The 22349-nt window shown below is 37.8% G+C and overlaps 1 protein-coding gene across 1 annotated transcript in view; it reads right to left on the bottom strand.

Moving 5' to 3' along the window:
• The window catches only part of PHEX (phosphate regulating endopeptidase X-linked), a 101456-nt gene that overhangs the window by 14199 nt on the left and 64908 nt on the right, over window positions 1-22349 (bottom strand). Inside the window, exons 13-16 of the mRNA XM_082782535.1 lie at window positions 21904-21981; window positions 20010-20113; window positions 11823-11881; window positions 218-272 (exon numbers count right to left, since the gene is read on the bottom strand). Of these exons, the coding sequence (XP_082638661.1) occupies window positions 218-272; window positions 11823-11881; window positions 20010-20113; window positions 21904-21981 (296 nt within the window). The remainder of the gene's footprint in view (window positions 1-217; window positions 273-11822; window positions 11882-20009; window positions 20114-21903; window positions 21982-22349) is intronic.

Below are 22349 nucleotides of genomic sequence, written 5' to 3'. Positions count from 1 at the left end.
GACACAGCAAGGAAAAACAAGGCAACCCAAAGGTTGAGCTTTCCCTATACAGTGACAAGACAGTATTACTATGAAATACTTATTGGCTATCTTTAGCAGTATAGCCTGTTTTCTCTATGCCCTCTTCTTTGCCTGTATGTATTTTTCATGTAACTAACACCGTTACTTTCTATTCCTTGCTTTCACGTGTAAGAGGTTCCCCTGATGCAGTACCTACCTAGGATACTCTGTTCCCCAAAAGAAAGGCTTTTGCAGTTCTCCTGCTGGGAATCCTGTAATAGCAAAAGAATGACAATTGGCATCAATACATCAATATAGCTGAATTGCAAAGTAAGTCAAAAGGCCCAACAGTCACCTTTTTTGTTTAGTTTTAGAAGATTTTGCTAGGCAAGCTTTACCTCAGGTGGTACTTTCAGAATACGATGGAGAGGATCTTTGAGAAGTGGAGATCTCTCTCTTTCAGGAGCCCAATGAAAACAAGATGCTGCATTGCAAGAACATCTCCATGGCTATATGTGCATATATGTGTGTTTGTGCATTTGTTCCCATGAATAAACAGCTAGCATTTCTCATGATAAAGAAGAAAACTATTTGATTGCTTTCAGATGTGTTGACAGATCAACAGAGAATTTACAGTCAAAGACCAACAAGAATTATGAAATTGTTGGTTTAGTGAAGCTTCAGTACAGCAAAAGACATATGAAAGTGATATAACGTAAACCCAATTATAGTCTGTGAAATCAAAGGTAAAGGAACATACTTAGGCACTTCAGTAGAGGAGAGCTGTAGACAGTCCAGGCTGTAGAGCCAGTCTAGCTACAGGAATTACCTGGCTGTTTCTGGTAAACTAACAAGTAGCCAAAACACACTATCATTGTAGACACTGCAGTGAGTGGTGATCTACTACGTTACACAAAGGAGCCAAAATAGTTCCTTCATCAAAGTCACAGGTCTATTTCTAAATCATGGATGAAATTTCACTGCTATGATTCTGAAGACGATGGAGCAAACCATGTTAACAGTTTAACAACCCAAATAGTTGTCAAATAAAACAGACACTTATACCCAAAGTTTTCAAATGCTGGTGAAAACTGTAGTTCATCTGGGTCCAAATGCAGAATTTGATGCCTCACATGAAGAATTCTTATTTACAAAGCATGGGCTTACATCCACTTTGAATGTTACCCCAGAGGAAATGGTCCACTGATGATTCACTTGCTTTCCCAGGAATCTCTGCTTCACCTTACAAGGATCACTGCAAGAAATCACCCGGCTACTCAGATCAAAACAAACAAACAAAAAATGTATTCACTCGATTTTGATCACCTTCAGTTTTTCACTGACATAGATTTTCCAGTAATGTTTCAGGCAAAATTTCTGCTTTCCTTCCAAAGACATTAAATACAATATCCTGAGGGTAATTCACACCAAATGATATAGCAAGTGTTATGTTCTCCTGACTGCTTTTTTTTCACCATTCTACCCTGGCTGCCTTGACTACCTATTTGCAATTAGCTTAACAAAAAGTATGGTTTTCAAACTTATTTTCTGAGTACTTTTTTCTCTTACTTATGCAGATGCTGTTTTGTCCTTTCAAGCATGTTATCAACTGCTTTCCTGTTGCTACAAAACACAATTGTACCAATGTCAAGGACAAAGCTTTCCTGATCTAATTCTCTTTACCTCCCAGCACACACAGAAAAGTGTTGAGTGTTTATGGTGTGTGTTTTTAAACATCTCACAGTAATGGTTCACTGGCACATCCTGTTGAAAATTGTTTGCTAGTACACTAAGTTCTTCCTAAAAAAAGTCTTATAAGTTTAGAGAGGAACAAATCCATCCATTAGCGCCTGGTCCAAAATATACAGAGGCTAACAGAATTATCCCAGGACTGGGCTGTGGCACATTTATGTAAGTAAACAGCACTCCCCCATTCCACATTACAGCATGCAATGTTCCAGCAGGTTGGTTCATGTGACACCTGAACCTTCAGTGTCCTGCTCACATGCATTTTGTGACTGCTATATGTTGTCATCAACTTTGTGTGCTAAGCACCATAAGGTACTAAGAGTTGGAAATCTACCCTGAACTACATTGCATGCTTCCTTCCAAGTTCAAAAGTTCAGGCACACAGCCGTGTACCTGCTAGCACATCGAGAGGCTATCAAGATCTTGTAAGGAGCAGAAATTGCTTTGCTTATGCGTACACTTCAATAGTGAATTTGCACTTGTCTGTGCTCCAATAGAGGTATACATGCATTTTTTTGAGTAAACTAGGTGCAAAGTTTCACTCAGGTTCACCCACCTAAATAATATAATCTAAAGGTACCTTCATGTGACAGTGCTGAAACAGTCACATGTGAGTTAAGCCATGAGATAAAGTTACCACTCATGTTATGTGAAAGAATGGGAAGAAGCTCCAACCATGAGTCCATTCAACAGGTTGAAAATTATCTTACTCTAAGTCAGGATCCATTTTAGATAAGACATGCCAAATAATGGAGTTTGTTTAAGGAGTGGTTTCTGCTTGTGCTGTGTGAAACACCTTTGTAGTTCAAATGCACCAAAGCAAGCTAAGGAAGTATTTTCAGGCCAAAGTGAGTCACTGAATATAAGACCTGTTTAAGGAAAACTCAGGGAACCCAATAGGGTGTTTTTGTTCAATAAAATTACTATCTAGTTTTAAAAGTGATTCCTGAGCAGCTAATAAAGTGGGGGTGTCCTTTCCTTCAGAGATTCATGGTACTAAGTGATAGAGGGTGCTTGTCCAGTATTGCAACAGTACAGGGATACAAGGAACAGTTTTGAAGCTGGCAACACAGGGCATCCCTCTAGAAACAATGTCTCCCTAAGGCAAGTGTCAAAAAGATTGTCCTTGGAGGAGACAAGGAAAACAATATCCTAGACCTAGAATCTCCTTGAAGTTATGACATGTGATAGATCACCTGACAGTTTCTTATTCTGTGCTGTTTTGAATCCCCTGAGTTAGGCAATTCCCTTCTGAAGCCTGTTTCTTGCTTGCTTGCTTGGCATATTGCACCTAAAAGAATTAATGACAAAACTCAGCGAGCTCATAGTAGGATGCAGAAGCAATAAATACTAATAAGATTATTTATATGCCACTGGAGTTCAAGTGAGAAAAGCACTGATCTGGAGAAGTAAGTCAGGCAGACTTCAGTTTCACATCTTAAAGAATGGATATAGGCAATGAGTAAGTACTTATAGCTAGCACTTCAACACAAATTTAGCCTTTAGTGCATCTTTACATGCTTGCTCTCTCTACATGGTCCAAGAAGAGGAATATAGGCTTAAAACCCCTCTGTCAGTTATGTGTACAGTTTACTACTAGTGCTGACTTGGAACACAGAAAGATAATTGTGCTCTCTTATTACAGACCCCCAGAAAAATCTCTCTGCCATAGGTATGATCTGGACTTGCTGAATCTGCCTTGCCTACTTTCTTACATCCGACCTACTTTTGTAGCAACATTGCAAGACTGCAACATCATTCTGAGATGGGCACATGCCATAAGAGCACTGGAGATTTGTGGACATCTGAGCTCAAACTATCAGAAAACAGCACTAATACTGTACATCCAAGCATTTTAGAGAAGGCAAGATGGATGAGCTGGATTGTCCTCCAGATGGACTTTGTGCCATTGATCACAACCATTTAAAGCCCAGCAGCCATGATCATAGATAGCCCTTTGAGTCCAGCAGTTCCACCAGTTTTCAGTCCACGTGAATGTCTACTTATCTAGTCCTTACTTCATCAATTTGTGTTTGAGAATATTGTAGGAGAGTGTGGAAAGTCTTGCTCAAATCAAGATAAATGACATGCACAGTTCTCCCCTCATCCCCAAGTAGATGATAGAAGGTTATTGGGTTGGTCAAGAAATGGTTTCCTGGATCTCTACTTTGAACCCTGTCATATACACAGGGACAGAGGTGAGGCTGACCAGCCTGTAGCTCCCTGGATCCTTCTTGTCCTTCTTGAAGATAGGAGTGACATTTGTTTTCTTCCAGTCCTCAGCAACCTCCCCACAACCTTTCAAAAATAAATAGGAGTGGCCCTGAAATGCCATCAGCCATCTTCTTCAACTAATAGGTTTGTCTTACCAGATCATGGACTTGTGTCTGTCCAGTTCTGTTTATATATTCCCTGATCTGCTCTTTCTCCAATGAGGTAGGACTCTTTGCTCCTTTGTCTGTTTTACCGGTAAAGACTGAGGCAAGAAAGGCATTGAGTACCTCAGTCTTTATAGGATCATTTGTCACCAGGTTCCCTGAGCCATTCAGCAGTGTGTCCACATTTTCCCTAAACTTTCTGTTGATGCTGATATACTTGCAGAAACCTTTCTGACAGCCCTTCACATCCTGCACCAGATTCATCTCCAGGTAATTTTCCTAACCTCTATGCCCACACCCTTGGACAGTGACTTTTTGCTGAACTTTCCTCTTGTTTATTTTACTGCTCTGGAACACAGGAGTATTTCAAACAGTGAAGCACATCTGGCTTACTTTAAATATTTCACTCTGAATATATGCTGATCTTGAAGCTCTGACAGCACTCTCCACCTGCACAGAACTACTTTTAACTTAACTGAAGGCATCTAGCGTCATTTTATCTATTGCACCAATTTTTAGCCTCTCTCCCCAGCAAGATGCTATGAAGTTTGTTGGAGTATATTTCAAGCTTGAAACACTTTTTTTTTTCTTTTCATTTATTTTCCCTCTCTCTCTTTTTTTTTTTTTTTTCCATTTTATTTTTAAAGTGGCTTTTACTGCAATTAATGAATCAATTTACCAGCCAATACCATATGTTATTATACACATTTTGCAGATGAACACCCTGAAACTCAGGGGAATAATACTACTTCTCCAGAGAGACACAAACAATGACATTTCATCTTATAGTTCACTGTAACTATGGAAAGTAATAATGGATGAAGTAAACCAAAAACAGGTGAGATGCCTTAACATATCATAAGGAAACTTGGAGTTCAAATCTCAGTATGAATTCCAATTCTATAGTTCATTTACATTGCATAGTATTTTTAACTAAGACAAGATCTAGTAAAGCCTCATTCAAAGTCAGTGCATTTACCGTTTCCAATAATTAGCTGGTTTGTTTAAAGCAACTTCTTACAGGCTAGTGAATCCAGCACATAAATAGCAGATGTGGGAGACATCTGTGCTAAGCTATGTGACTTACAGGGTTCTCTGCTGATTGTTGTACTGGCTGTCCTCAGATGTTTTTTTAAAAAACTGCAACCTGTTTTCAAGTGTCATTGAACCAATTCGTATTTAGAATTTTAAATGGATAAGATATAAACAGAAGACTAATTTCTGGTCAGTAAGCAAAGGATTTTGAGTTCATGTAAGTAATTAAACGTGAAAAATATGAGGATGCTGTTTAGTTATCTAAAAACAGCATGAAGGGTGGGATACAATTCTTTAAAATGGCTCTATAGATTTCAGATTTTTTGGATAACTGAATCTCTTCCCAGTGCCATTTGAGATGCCTTTGCATATCCTGCTTGGGACATGCAGTGTCAATCTCAATGGAATAAGGTCTCCTGTCTCCAGGGTCTCAGATCTGCAAGATATGATGACATACTGGATGCTGTAAAGCATCCCAAACAGCTTTGATCTACGTATATGAAGGCAATTAGGATCACTCTGTCATAACATTGACTTGAATCCTACATCTTATTACAAGTTCTATCCTGCAGACAATAAGGATGGAAAACATCTATTTTTTTATTATAATTGTGTGAGGCACAGTAACTGTTTCAGACTGTGCACACGTACAAAGCATAACTTTCTAAGTCGTAGTGAATACATTCATTAACAGATAAAGAGAAGTGATGTCTTTAAAGCAGAGGACTCAGAAACTTTTGGTTCAGTTCTTGGCTCAGTTTCCATTTCATCTTACAAAAGAGGGTCTTTGCTGCTCATGAAACAGAGAGAACCTCAGTGGGGCACTGTGAGGAGAAATGCACGAAGGTTTGTGACAAGCAAACGAGTAAGTGTGCTGAGGGACTAAGAAACATGTTTTTACAATAAATTTTAATCTTTATTTTCTAAAGGCAACAACTCTCTAGATTCCCCAGATGAAAAGAAAAGCACAGGGAAAAAAAAAAATCCTATTTTAAACATTTCTACATAAGAATGTTAGGAAGAAGAACTAGAAAAATGTGTGTAAGGATCATGTATCATGTCACCTATAACTGTAAGTAAATAAAAGAGAATACTGGCCATTCATAAATAGGAAAAAATGAAAATGAGTGCTCACTTAAGAACACTTAAAGCTTACTTAATAACAGAGCTCAGAAAGTATTCAGTCCAAATTTGTTATGTTCATTAACCTCCTGGAAACTAATGGAGCACTTGAAACTACTTCATCAATAACCTTCCAATTAGTCCAGTTCTTAAGGGAAGAGAAAGTGCCGCTATGTGGAGTCCCCTGGTCCTTCCCCAGCCATGGCACCATGTGCTGTTTGCCAGTGCTTGCCTGGCTCCTGGCGAGATAAGAGTTCTCCTTTGCAACTCACAGCATCAGCCAGCTGCCAGCATCAATATCTGCATGCCACTTTCTATAAAGATGATACTTACTGCCTAATATGAGCTCTCATCTGTAGTTTTCTCTATGGGTGCCAATTCAAACATAATTTTAAAATTCTATTTTAGATTATATCTTCTTCCTGTAGCATGTAATGAAGCTGTTCTCAAAAGAGGCCTCTTGACTTTCTAGAGAACTGCAGTACAAGCAAAAATGATGTAGAAGAAGCATAGGTATAAACTTACAGAGATAACATCAACAGTAGTTAATTATCCAATACATCTATTCAAGCTCATACCTCATTGAATGTATTGCTTATATTTGCCTCAGTTCACTGTAAATCCACTTTTCATTACTGTTCACAACCCACAGATGTTACTCTTTTGACATATTCTAGAGGCAAATATATCGACACTTGGAGAGAAAATTAAACACACCAAATGTCTAATGAGCAGTTCCCTTCTACCCTACACACATTCAAGGGCCAATATTTTAGTGTTGTAATGAAATAAAACCCTTTCTTGAACAGAATTATGCTAGCATACTTTGTTCATCACTTGTACCTATTTTCATCATGTACCTGTTGGCTGCTCTAGAGCTCATTAAAATAAAGTCTCTTTTGGAAAGTGTTTCTATATTCCAGTGATCATAATTTTAAAATATGGTGTTCATGCTGCTTAGGTTATATGAATTGTGCTTAGATACATCTGTAGCATCTAAAGACAATGATACGTACCTGTTGTCCTTGTTAAGTACATGCAATTGAACAGAAATTGACTAGCAAATACTAAGAAAAATACAATTAGAAATTAAAAGTGATTAACAACCATTATAAAGATAAATGGTTGTTAATCTAAAATGCTTTGAAACATGGAAAAAAATAAAAAAATAGGAAATAAATAATACTCAAGTATAGAGATCATCAGGAGCAAACTTTAATCATAAGATAAATTTTATATACCATAATTAATAAATTTGCTTTTTGCAGCATATCTTGCCTTGATACTTACTTCTCTTCTGGAAAAATTAACAGAATTGTTGTTCATTTGAGCTATTGATAATTTACTAATGAAAATTAAATGAAGTAATAGCAGCCATAAAGGATGTTTGCACTGAAGCACAGCAGAATTCATTACAATCTCTGCACATTGAGTTTTGCTTTATTCTCCCAAATCCAGCCATTTTTTAAATAATCTAGTTTCTACTGTTTATTAATTTTCACTTTTAGTGACGAAAGATCTTTTCTTTCAAGCTATTCCATAGTCAAGATGCCACTAAAAATATTAGCAAATTTCCCTTCTATGAAGATTTTATGGACTTGCATGGAGATTGCAGCAATTTCTTGTTTAACACTTAAGTGAGCAATACAGACTACACTGACAGGAGAATTTATAGACCTTTCACCGGGAGCATGCCAGAGACCTCCCTGTGCTATGGGTGCAGAAAGCAAAGGCATCTTCCTAAAGTTAAGAAGTGATCAAGGACCCCCATGTTCCCCTCCACTTCTGCAGGTACCTGATGACAACTCCTTTTCAAAGTCCACAGATCAAGGCACAGACAATGCCTTTTCTCTAAATTGTTTCATGAAACCTTCAGTGACTAATCAAGTTTGGAGTTGCTGTGGTTAAGTTGATAATATCACACAGTACATTTCTGTTTCTAAATTGAGCGCTCTTAATTTTTAGAATCAACTTTAGAACCAAGTCTTTTCCCGTTAATGTAGCAGCTGCTTTCCAGAAACAATTTACATTATGCATTTTAGAATTCAGTTTTCTCAAATAGTCCTTAGTAAATGCACTTACCAAGAGAAGAAATAGATGGGCCTTGAACACACTAAATTCCAGTTTGTGTACTGAAGAGCAACACTCAAGAAGATAAAGAGCTGAGCTAGTTCGTTCTCTTTTCTCTAGCAGTGACCAGTAGATATCACTGGAAAGAGCATTGGGCATCTATCTGTGAGGTAGTTCTTCCATTAGCACAACTTTCAACCTTCCAGCAATCAGTAGCTGAGGGACCTGTCCTCCTGAAACAGAGTTTATCCTCCTGGATCAAAAACTATCCCTTTGTTCAAGACAGAACACCCTCTTTTTCCGATCTTCTGCTAATAGAGTGCAGAAGATCCTTTGGTAACACACCCCTCCAACTATTTTGAAAACAATGAATTTGTTCTTACCTCCTTTTCTCATCTCTTTTCTCATCTCTGATTAGTCTTTGAATACTGAATGGACATTCTTTCCTGTCTCATGATAAATTCCAATTAATAGTATTGGGAAAGAACTTCATGAAAAGTGTTCCGTGGAAATGAACATAATATATCAAGTTCATTTACATGCTGAATTTGAAAAAAAACTCTAATAGACTAGGGAAGCATGACTTTTTTTTTTTTCTTCCCCCAAAAAGAAAGAAAACAAGTCACTTTGACTCTTCCCCATTATTTCATACATTTACTCATTCTTATTTGTTATGATCAGTTTCCTTCATATAGGTGCTAGAATACTGCATATAATTATATCCCTCTGGATGATCTTTGAGAAAATAGGATTTGACATTTGCCACACGCATTCTTCCCATGCCATGGCTGGTGTAAGTGACAACATACCAAGGCTGGTTCTTTGGCAATTTCTAAGTTCCTTTGGAATACCTGAGTGAATATCATCTAGTGCTTATATTTGTCCCAGTACACTTTATGAATTTCTTCTAAAGCATCTTCTATTAACACTATAGTTAAGACACTTGATGGGAATTAATTTCCATAAGAAAAAGCTTGAGGATATGAACCTCCCAAACTCTTCCAACACAAAGAATTGTATTATTTTTATGTATTAAGGAATGTCTTTTTTCAGTGTATTTGAAAAAAAAAAAAGTTTTATTATTAGTTCTTATATTCTTAGAAAGTTGTTCCTCCAATCTTTGTGGGGTTCTTATATCACAACTTTACATTTAACTTGCAAGAGCTCAAGCTCATTTTTATTCTCAAATTACATTATTTGTAGAATTTTGACATTCTGTTTTATAGAACTTTTTTTTTCTGTCGTTTAACTACACCTTTAAAAAGGACACAGGTTTTGTAGCATATCCCCAGCCCCTGCAGAACTTGCTGTGATTACAACTGAAAACATAGCTATACAGCAGTAAGGCAATAATTCCTGTGTGTGAGATTTGCCCAGAGATATAGCCCACAGCAGGAATATGCTTGGGATTGCAAAATTTGGTCTAACGCGGTACAGTTCTTTCCCAGCATCATTACTAAGAACTCAGTAACAATGTGAAAAATATTTATCAGCAGCTTCAGACCTGAGCACATTCCATGCACATCTCACAGAGGCCACATTCCCTGCAAAGCACATTGATGGAAGTCAGCAGTGGAAGATCATTTTGTACTGTGCCTTTCTTCAAGCCTCTCCTCATTTTGCACATCATTTTGAGGGCAAGGTTACATTTGTAACTCTCTCCCTCTCAGGTAGAACAGAGGTTTTTTTTCAGAAAGAACCACCTAAACCCTTTTATAGGAACAGCCTTAACAGGACAGCAAGCAGCACTATCCAAATTTCAAGGTCAAATGCCAGCAATACAAGACGGTCAGCAGTTGTGATACAAAACACAATCACCCCTACACCCATGACGGATAGGTTACATTTGACAGCCCTCTGCTTCGTGACACTTAGACACAGTGAGTGCACAATTCAGCTGCAGTAGCTCCAGCCTCTTCATTGAAGATTTCTCTAATGTGCCCTGGCAGAGAGGCTAGGAAAGCTGAATGCTGCTGAAACTTGAAAAGACCCAATATTAAAGAAGATGTAACAGCAACAGCTCTCATTTTGCACTGACTGAACTTCCTCTCTGTCCACACAATACATCTGAAAGAGCAGTGGAGGCATGTGCTCAGTTTAGTGAGAAAACCAAATGTCCTTTTTCAGATGTACTTTAGAGCTCTGATCAACTTGATGAAACCTGCCTCAAGCATACACTCCAACGATCAACAAAAATGCGGCTGCTTAATGATGGCAGACTTCTAATTAAAGTGGAGCAGTCTAGGTCTAGAACTAATTTTAATCAAAAGACCAGCCTAATTATCATACTTGCTTTACAAATTAGCTCACTTAGATACAAAAGAATTTAAATGTGGAGGCTAGAAATTATTTACAGAAATAGGCAAGGACAGATACCAGTAGACCCAGATCGCCTGTCCTCTGCAGTACCCTCTTCAGTAAGAAACATTCATTCATGGCCTTTCAAAAATTGTTTTTCTATTTGATCAAGAAGGATTCAGGAGAAAGCAGGGGAGTCACTCAGTGATTTTTGACAAGCCTGTCCCTGAGGACCCAGATCACAGAGGTTACAGCACTCAGCCTTCCAGACCCTGGCAGCATAAAACTGGAATGGCTGATTTAACTTGCAAAGCTAATAGCAATAAAGAGAAGTGTCAGGGCAAAGATAACACTATTATCCACAGAAATACTAGCATAGACTTTTAAAACCAGTTAGAAATTTTGCATGCAAATTCCTATTAAAGCAATTGGAGCAAACATCCAAACCCATACACATCTTTGGAAAATCTCAACAATTTTACCAACCCAGGATTTATACTCAGTAGAAACAACAAGGAACTAAAATTAGTGCAAGACAGGTGGCACTGAACATACAAGAAAATTTCATCATACTATACAGGCAAGAATTTTAAGTTATCTACAAATACCGCTTCTTGTCCTTGTAAGGTATTGAACAAATCTGCTGGACACCACTTTTTTTTTCTTTTTTTTTTCTTTTTTATGTCACAATCTTCTATAACCATGTTTTTTGCTACGTATCTAGTAATACTAGCAAACTGAATTGCTGTCACTTAGTGTTACTGCATATTTGCATATTTATAGAGGTATGTGTGCACATGTTTTTGCTACAGCAAACAGAAAATAGAAACAGTAGTATAAACTTTAATAAAAGTGATTTAAGCTAACATTTTTGTTCATATTTGCAATGAACAGACTACACACACAAGCAGTTACCACAACTCAGTTTACTCAGGGTAATTCACTAAGCAACAGCAATTCAGATTTGTTGGAGCCCTTGCTTTTCCAGAACTATCCTCTAACCCTCTAAATAAAGATGCCTCACAGATAAATTATGATGTTTGCAGTTCTGATTTTCATCCCCCCGATACACAGTCACACACACGCAAAGTGTACATATATTTTCTGAAGCTTAATGTAACATTTGCCAAAAAGACATTTTAAAAACAGTCTCAAAAGTCAGTTACTCACTGATCTGATTGGTAGAGGCACTATAAAAAGCATTGACAGTAGTTGGGCTGGTAAACCACCTGTAGTAAGAGCAAAAGAAATCTGTCAGTACACTTAAACAATTTTTATGAATAGAATAAGCAGAGATAAAAAGTTTACTCAGTGGAAAGAGAAAATGTAAAAGATTGAGGATACATTAAAGTTAAATTATTTCTCCAGTTCAGCTACAGTTTCTGGAACATTGAAATCTATTGTTTAATGGCTTTACTTTAAGTGCACTTACTCGATGAATGTTCAACAAGACTGATTGTTAAGCTTCCTATTACCTAATCCACTGTATTTCTAAGTGATGTTTGTACTTGTGAGGTCTTCCATGATGACAAACTGAAGTCCTGACTTCACCCAACAGAGGTGCAACATTGATAGCAGCTGTAAAAACTCTCTAAGTTTTATTATACCTGTCTTTCAACCATGTGCAGAGAAACTCCCTCTTGAAACTAGAGAGCATTTTGAAATGACTGAAGTGGCTTCAGACTCTTTGCTGAATAGGCACTTGTATGATTAGGATGATGTTAGCAACATGGGTAGGTCCTTTCTGGAAGCCTAAATTTGAAATAAACAGCTTCACGCTCTGTACCCTACCCAGTGAGCATCAGTGTGCCCATAAACAAATGGACATGCTCAAAGCAAAACTAATTTTACATGAAATGTTACCATTTCTTCTCATGTTTAGATTTCTCATATTTACTGGAAGGAAACCTAGATTTGAAATGCAAATAGGATTTATGAATCTCCTTAGCCTAAGCTCATCTATATTGGCAGTGGTTTCACCCATATGAGTGGAAAAATCTCAATAGGTTTCAGCAAGATCCAAATCCCCTCTGAGGAAATTCTGACTTGACTGAGTCCAAGATTTCACCTTATGCTTTTATAATGAAGAACTGAGAAAAAATTAAAGTAATCAAGATGATGAGAATTTGTAGTTAACTCATAATAAATTAGAAACAACTGTAATAAGCTTCCAAAAAAAGGAAAATCATGATTTCTTTAGCAACATATTACTCAGAAGTTTTGTAAAGCCTGCAAGCAATGAAAATAATGCAATTGCTTTGGAAAATTCCTTTCAGAACAAAAAGATGGCAGCTGCAAAACAAGGAGTAAGACAAAGGAAGATCTATCAAAACATGGAAAATGTGTGATGCCGGTGAAATTCAAGTGCATGATTTGTGCTTTAAAATAGCACCATCAAATGAAAGATCTATCTTCAGGGCCTGACTGTTGTTCTGGCAGTTGATGTCCTCACATAGACCATGTAACAAAGGGGAGTGTTTTAGGATGGCAGCAGCCTGTCTTTTATCAATAAGTTTATCTGCTTCTCTCATGTTCAAAGCTGAGCAGCTTATTTTATAATGCAGTAACTTGAAAAAGTAACCAAGGAAAGCCAAGGGTGATGTCTTGTAAATGTCTAAACCATCCATCACACTATACTCTCTAATTGCCACAGATAATTCTCCCACTTTTTTTTTATTAGGAGATGCTGAAGGGGAGGAGCAGGGGGAGGTTGTTTATTTTGGTGTGTTTTCTGTTTCCTCTATAATAAGGGAATGAAATGTGAGAGGTAATGTAGTGAGATAATGGAAAACTGAAGAAAGAATGCTTATGGTGAGGGGATAAAGAAAAAAAATAGGGGCTCTAATTGACCACATTTTAGTTTCACATTTGTTGACATCAGTGATGAGCTGAAATGTTTTGAAGGATTCAAGCCAGGCACTTGTGCAGTGGTACTGCTCTCTCAGCTTAGCAGTAGCTCTGAAGGACTCTATCTGTCTTTGACAAGGAGACAACCCTGGAGGGACCCACCTGAAATGCTCAACACTATAATTTGGATTTTACTCAAAGTTTGAACAGACACAGCATTGCAACTTCTAACTCACCCTGTGGGTTTGCTCCACTTAAAACATCCTTTCTATTCTCTTGAACAGCAACTTCTAAGCATGAAAAAGGCTTCCAAACAACAAACAACTCCCTTTTTACAAATCCTTCTTACAGTGTGTGTCTTACAGGGCTCCCTCATTTCCAGGCACAGGATCAAGGGCCTGAGGCAGATAACTTACACTTCAAAAGAGACTAATGTGCTTTGCTCTCTTCCCCATCCTCTTTGCTGTTGCACTCCCGGGGCCACACTGAGCTCACTGCAACCAGCTCATGATGGGAAACACCACAAGGAGTGATTAAAGAGTTCTTCAGGTACAAGCAATGTCTCTCTAACATCACAAGTTTTCACCTCTTTTTCTGGGTGAGGAGCTAACCATAGCAATGCATGTATTTGTCATAACAGAAACACCTCACTTGGCCTGAGTGCAGCCAACACTGCACCACTGCTGGCCACACTTTCATACCTATAAAGCTACCTCATCACTTGCAGACAAGCTGCTGAGTCTCATCACAATCTCTGTATCCTGTGGCTACTCCTTTCTTCATGATCTATTACCGCAACAGCAGAGCCCATCTTGTCTTCTGAGCTTAGTATAAGCCAGACACCAATAGCAGTTTCAATTTTCTCACTGTAAAACTGAACTATGTTCTTTTTCACAACAAGGCCTCAAGGACAACCCAGTATGAAATTCGTTATGCTCTCAAGCAGATAGAAAGAGAAAACTTAGTAGCTGTACCAAGGCACAAAGAGTCACAAAGAGATTTCTGGTGACAAGCAGTGTATACTGCTGAATTTTATATTTGATGTTTAGAGACTCTGGCAAGGAGCATATTTGCAATCCAGCATTTTGTTGTACCTTGCAAGCCACTCTCAAGAAGATTTAGAAAGCATTTACCACAAAAGAACAGAAATAAGTGAGACTGCTTCTATTTAGACTAGATGAACAACTTTACCTCACATTTGTCAGCCTCTTTCAGTGAGCGCCTTGAAATGACTGAGTCTTCAGTGACAGACCTTAACTAATAATATATCAAATTACTATATGAAGACCTGTAATAAATAACTGTCAATGTTAAATTTTAAGGTGAAGCAAATTTAGAAATAGTTCTCACATTCCTGTTTGAAGTCTGGTTGGTCATTTGCTCTAAATCGGGTTACAATGTCAGTGTATTTGACCCACTATCAGGACAGGAAAAAGAAAAAAAGAAAAAAAAAGAAAAAAAAAAAAAGGAAAAAAAAGACAAGCATAACAAAATCTAAGCTCCCATTAATTACAGACTAAACAATAAATCTAGAATTGTTTCCTCTGTTTCTATTTCTTATTAGCATGTGAAAGAGGAATAGCTGAGTGTAATGTCCTGTAACATTACCTATCAACTACTGCAGCAGTCAAAACATAAGGCTATGGACTTGATACTTGTAAGTTTGATATCTCTTGCAAAGAAAATCTTGTACTGAGATAACAAGTGAGGCAGATACTCTTATAGGTTTGTGTTACAGCTATCTCCACCATATCTTACTTCCTGAGTTAAGAGCATAGTGTGCTATAATGGCAGTCATGAAAAGCGTTGACTGGGAATGATTACAATACAGGGAAAAGCTTATTTCTTTAATTCTCCACAAAGCATGAACTGAAGTTGCAATTTGTTCTCTCAACTTTTTGAGTTATAGGAAACACTCCAATTGAGCAGAATTTGGTATGCAGTGTCCAAAATATATATTTTTTTAATTTTTGTTGTTGTCTTTTATAGACATATACAAAGACGAACTTATGAATATATAATGCATGTAAGCTGGTCAGAAGCAAAAGACAGTACAAAGTTACTAACGAAGCTGGAATCCGGAAAATTTCTTCCCAAAATAACAACTATAAAGAAAAACTTCTTCAAGGTGACTTTGAAGGATGTGTTTCCTCTTCTCACTCTTAGCCTGCTTTATACATTTTCCTGCATAGAAATAAAAGATTAGCCTCCCAGCTCAGTCTGCCATCTGTCTCCCTTGGGGCTGGGCTAGAAACAGGGATGGTGAGGCTGGGCTCATCCTCCAGTGCCACATCACTGTTTAAAATGAGGTTCAAAGGCCAGGAAAAGGCTTCAGGAGGGTCCTTTCCAGTCTCTCCTCTCCAGAGCAAGCCCACCCACAGGATTTCTGAGCTCAGAGCCCTGAGTTTCTACAGAAGTCAACAGCCTTCCTGGAGTCTTTTGTGGCTTCTTTTCCTTTTTTGCAGCTGGATCTTTTGTGGTGTCCTTGACCATGTCCAGCCCAGCACCTCCCCTGCAGTGAGCCAAGGGCCAGGGCTGACAAACAACAGTGTGTGGTCAAGAAATTCAAATAGGTCCTGGAGGAAACACAGGAACACTTCTGGCATGCCCTGCTATAGGGCTGGCTACCAGATGCCTACATCTCCAGCATGTAAGGCTGAGTGAAATAATCTTAGAGGTCATTTCCCAACTTCAAAGGAAAAAGACAATAATAATGAGTTCTGATGCCCAGAAAAGTTCTCTGACTCCCTGTTACATGCAACTGTGCTATAGGTGTTAAGAAGCATAGATTCAATGACTGTTAAAAAGGTGTGTATATACATATGCATATTTACACAAATGAGCATATATGGCTCCATGGATGGATAAACAAATACCACTGAAACACTAATTCTTCTCTATCTTTCCCTTCCACACTGTCATCACCTCCCCATACACTGCTTATTCACCTCCCTCTGTTCTAACTGTGTCTTATCTGAATTAATGTAGTTACATTCACACTTGTTCTCCTCCCTCCCACAGTCCACCTTTCCAGCCTTGCCACCTCTGGTCTGCCCTCTCCATCCAACCCGCACCTCTTCATTCATTGTATTCCTTGGGTGCTGCCACAAATCCCTCTTGTATATACTCTCCTGATACCAGCAATTTTTCACCAGTTTGACAGAGCCATCTGCTGGGATACAGACAGGTACTGAAGGCTGCAAGGTGCATCTCCTGTGGCTGTGGAGACTGCAGGGGAACCAGGCCCCTGGAGACCCCAGTATCATGTCATAGCTCCTCAACACCAGATGGGTGTGACAGGTTTCCAGGTGCATTCCTCCCATCCACAGCCTGATCAGCATTGCACATGATGCCCTTCCTACTCCTTTTCACAGAATCATAGAATCATACAATCACTAAAGAATTTAGGGTCCTTAAAGATCACACAGTTCCAATACCTTGGCAGGGTCACCTCCCACTGGACCAGGTTGCCCAAAGCCCCAGCCAACCTGGCCTTGAACACCTTCAGGGATGGGACATCCACAGCTTCTCTGGGTAACCTGTTCCAGTGCCTCACTACCCTTACAGTGAAGAATTTCATCCCAATATCCAATCTAAATCTACTCTCTTTTAGTTTAAAGCCATTACCCCTTTTCATATCACAACGCTTCCTTTTTGCTGTAGACCCAACAATGGGTAGGTCAGGAAGGAGCAAAACACAGGACAATGAATTTTGATAAATACTTCTGGCTTGGAGGATTTTTTCTGTTTCTTAGATTACAAAACTGTTGAATTCCCAGAATAACTATTTCCACTTTCTTATCCACATTCCTCTTGCTTTATCAAACTCCTTTGTCTTGTACCTCTCGGCTCCTCTGTCCCCTGATAGTGTTTCCCTAGTGTTTCAAGTGAACTAGCACTTTGTTTTTCCATATAGTTGACTATGCTGATGAAACTGAGTCCAGACTGAAATAATATTGCTGAGAAATCTGCGCTGTCTGCTAAATGAATATAGTGTTTCACATTTGGGAGTAATATCACAGTACTATGCGATAACTTATTTCCTTATATACTTGTTTTCTTATTTATCTTTAACAGTCCAGAGTGTGGACCATCTTTTAATATATATCTCTAAATATATAAATATTTTGCTAAAACCTACTGAACTAAGGCAAAGGAGAAACAAAGAAAATGGAAACAAACCCCCAAGGGTAATTCTCTATTAACACAGTGCCAGGCTTCAGTATAGGCCAATGATCTGTGGAGTTCAATGAGAGATAAAAGTTTAAAAAATGAAGACAGAAAAAGAGAAGAAAAAGAAGGAAGGAAGGAAGGAAGGAAGGAAGGAAGGAAGGAAGGAAGGAAGGAAGGAAGGAAGGAAGGAAGGAAGGAAGGAAGGAAGGAAGGAAAAGAAAGAAAGAAAGGAAGGAAGGAAGGAAGGAAGGAAGGAAGGAAGGAAGGAAGGAAGGAAGGAAGGAAGGAAGGAAGGAAGGAAGGAAGGAAGGAAGGAAGGAAGGAAGGAAGAGAAAAAAAGAAAAAAAAAAGAAAAGAAAAAGTAAAAGCCTCAGAATGCAGTGGTCTGATAGCCAAAATGTGGCAAGCACTGATGTGTTTAAGGCCATCCTTGACATGCCTTAAACTAGTGGGAATTATTTGTTTATTATAATAAATTAAAACACAGGATGACAGTTTTACTAGAGGTGGCAATGGCTCTCTGTGCCTTGGTAGTCCTCAACTGACACAGCAACAGTGGCCAGTGTAAGGGACACCACCTGCAGATCTCTTTTCTATCCCTGAGCAAGTGCAGAAGCAGAATAATCCCCCAAGAGGAAAAACCACGGCTGAGGGCTCAGACAGGCTTACCCCCAGCCCTGCAGGGAACAGAGCATATAGCTGTGCTGACAGAGAAAAGGTATCGAAAATCAGGTTGGGATGCCCCAAGCCACACTGTTCCCCAGTGAGATGCCCAGAATGGAGCTGGAAGGGTCTGTCCCCTGCCCTATATGTATGCACACGTAGGGACAGCAATCCCACCAGAGGTTCCTATCTATCCTCTTATGCAGCAGCCAGTACAGAAGGGGTTATTTTTTCCCTTTTACTCCGCTTCCTGTGGATGAGCTACTTTGTGACCACATATAGACACTGGACCTGTTTATCTTCCTGTTTTGTATTGCTTTTTTAACCAAATTTTAAAAAAAAAAAAAAAAAAAAAAAAAAAAAAGCAGGCTGGAATAGATCTACCTAAGGGCAAGACAAAGGTGATGAGGAGACTGCTGTTAAGTAATCCTCAAAATAAAAGAGCAAAGACAAGGAAGAGAAAGTAGTCAATCTTGAAGTGGTTGGTAGGGTAAAACCTTCAACTTTTTGAAGCATAACTACATGAAATGACAGTTCTCAGAGGTGACAGCCCTTGAGGTGTACATTCAGGGACTACCTGGCCATTAATTTCCCTACAGGGGGCATTTGCATTCTTGCCAGCAGTCTACTTGGTCTGTGTTAGTGCTGCCTCAACTCTGCTCACAGGATGAGGGCTGCTGATTACAATTTCTGTGGAGAGGCAAGCATTATGTTTCACTGGGTTTAACCATTGCAGTGTCAGAGAAAGGCATAATGAGCTCACGATAACTCACCATTAAAATCAAGCAATAAAAAAAAAACTGAAAATATGCAGCCAAACTATGAAATTCTAACCAAGCACAGGCTGCGTCTGCCCTACTGGCACTCTCTTCATGCCTCATGGACAATGCAGAGACATCCTTGAAATATAGAAATATTGAAATAGTTCAGTATGAGAAGGAATTTCTGGAACCATAAGGAAATAGCACCACAGGAGCTAAGCAGCAGCACTGATTTCAAAGGCTCTGTGCAGAAAGAGTTATTTTTAAGTAGTGTGATTAGAGTAATTAAATTCTGTTTATGTTATAATTTGCATTTTAAGGATTTGATTACCCACCAGTAAGAAGAGAGACTGATTCTTTTATGTATTTGATGACTATATGTGACACAATATGTACTCTCAGGTTTACAAATAAAATATAACATATGTAAATTAAATCATGTCTTAGGCTGTATGACTGCAATCAACAGCAGGTAACTAACAATGCTTATTGCTATCATTAATAATATTATCTCTTGATAATGGCTCCATTCATAGAAAAATTATTTCATAAATCTCTGCTCTATCATTCCAAATTCTAACTGTGACCAAGAGACATAATCCAATTTTAATTGAGATTCAATTAGTTCTTTTTTTTTTTTTTTTCCTCATTAAATTAAAAGTTTAAACTGACAGAATATGTCTATTGTGCATCGGAACAGGGGTACCTAGAACTTAATGAAAAGAGTACGTTTATGATAAAAATATCCCCAGGAGTTTCTGAATAATTGTGGTGGGTTTTTTTGCCCATAGGCTTTTTCATTAAAAAATGTAATAGAACTATACACACAGCAACAACATAAATTATATAAATTAAATAATGTAATTTAAAACATTGTTAAAAGATTATGAAAATTTGTCTTTTGTCTACTCACTCTGTTTTTGGAACTTCTTTTCTAAGCCAGTAGAAATCAGACTGGGCTGCATATTTGCGAGTTTGTAATACATTGCCAAAATAGTCACTTTCTGTAAATTTAAGCTGTATGGATAAAGCATAGATATTTTTAGAACATGTCCAAGAAATAAAAATAATAAATAAAATAAAATAAAATAAAATAAAATAAAATAAAATAAAATAAAATAAAATAAAATAAAATAAAATAAAATAAAATAAAATAAAATAAAATAAAATAAAATAAAATAAAATAAAAAAGCAGAACTTTTAATTTAAACAAGATAATCACATAATTTTTTAGTCATTATCAAACTAAGTAAAATTTCCACATTTGGTAGGAGGAATAAATATTTTTTAATAAATACTGATGTAAGTTAAGAAATGAAGGGTGAAAGGATCTTTGCAAGGGACTAGTGGAAAGCTCTTGCCTGTGCAGAGAGAAACTAAGGAAATCAAAAGTACCCAAAGATAAATTGTAGACTGCATGTTTCTGTGTCTATTATTAGGGCAGACTCTTTTCCATATGGAAATGGGTCTATACTTATTTCTAAAAGTCCATTTAAAAGCTGCTTTCAAAACTGTAACAAAGCCTCTTGTTTTTTTTTCAGTTTGTTTTGCATTTAATTACAAATACTTTGTACTATGTGGCCTTGGAGGATTCTGCTGCCATATTTACCATTCCTCACATTAAACACTTACAAACATAGGGCTCCATGTTCCCATAAGCCTCCAGATCTATTAGCAAGCACCCCCACAACAAACCATGAAATAAAAAGGGATGTTAATGTTTTATAAATCCAGATGATATCCCTGCCAACAGTTTCAAATAGTCCCAGGACTTGTGAGTTACATTTCAGATTATGTTTCAGATCATAAAATTATAAAAATAATATAAGAAAAGTTACGTTTCAGATTTAACTGGGTTTTGCCACTGTGATTAAGAAGTTTTTGCTAGACATTACCATTACCTGGGCAAGTAACTCCATACCCTGATTGGTAAAGTTGGCCACATCCTCCATCTCATTACACTGGATTCACAGCACTGTCTTGACCCACTTTTCCATGAACAAGGAAGGACTAAGCATGTAGAACTTCTTCAAAGGTTTCTCAATAAATCATGCCTCCTTCTAGCGTACTTTCCTGTTTTCTGACATAGTAACTCTATCACTACTTGGATTTTAGTGGCTCATGATTGAATTTGTGGTTCTACTTTGCCTGCAACTTGCAGTAATACAATCTTTCACATACACACCACAGTTACCCCTTTGGAAAATGACAAAATATCTTATTCTTTATCATCTTCCTTCCTGCTGTGGTTAGGATACCAAGTCAGGAAGGAAAGTTGGATCCTTGTCCAGCATCTGTAACAACAGGGCTGTAGAGTGGTTAAGACCTCCCAGTATGATGAGAAACAAGCATAAATAAAATTCATAGCCTGGAGAAAGGAGGCAGAGCCTATACAGGCATCATCAATTGTGATAAATCAGAAGAAAAATGCATTAGTTTATTCTGAAGGCCATTACTCTGAGGAAGAATGCTTTTGTTTTTGTTTTTGTTTTCTGTTTTTATATGTAAATTAAAAAAAATATATGTTCGAATACTTTAAACCTTAAAAACGTTTAATAGTGGGGAGGTTCTTTGTACCCAGGCACATTTTACTCCCAGCAGGCCTGGAGGCCATCTCAATTAGACATGCCAACATTTACACTTTGGACACTAGAGCTAACATACTCAATTCAACATTTAGAAATAACCAGGCAAGCAGAATTCCAGATGTGGGTAAAACTAAGGAGCTGTGATTTTAGACAAGGGTGAAACAAAGCAAAGAATGGTCACAATATGTAAAAGAAGAAAGCCGCAAGTCTGACACTTACTGTTTTGATGTCTTCATTAATATATGTGTCATTCATTATAAACTGGGGATAACCCACTTTTGCCATAACTGCTTTAGCCTTTGAAAAAGAAAAAAGAAAAAAAAAAAAAAACACAAAACATTGGCAGACATAACCATTGCTCAGTGTATGACACTTTATTCCCCATTCTTTTCCCATTGCATATTATTATGCCTTCCTGAAGGCATCCTAATTTAACTTCAAACCAACTTGCCTACAAGGTAAATTTGGTGCCACAAATGAGTTTCACACCACATTGTGGAGGGTCTAGATTGTGTTGCCAGATTATCACAGTGGGTCTGTTGATACCTGCAGAGTTTTTGAAGAATTACAGCAATGTGAGCACAAAAATATTTCCTAGCAATTTTTGAGTTAATCAAATGGTCAAATGGTTCTTTCTGTAATGAATGGCCAAATGGTTCTTTCTA

The sequence above is a fragment of the Aythya marila genome (assembly GCF_965140915.1).
Source record: "Aythya marila genome assembly, chromosome: 1".
NCBI classification, from domain to species: domain Eukaryota; kingdom Metazoa; phylum Chordata; class Aves; order Anseriformes; family Anatidae; genus Aythya; species Aythya marila.
The sequence above is the reverse complement of the archived record's forward strand: the minus strand, read 5'-3'. Positions and strand labels throughout refer to the sequence as shown.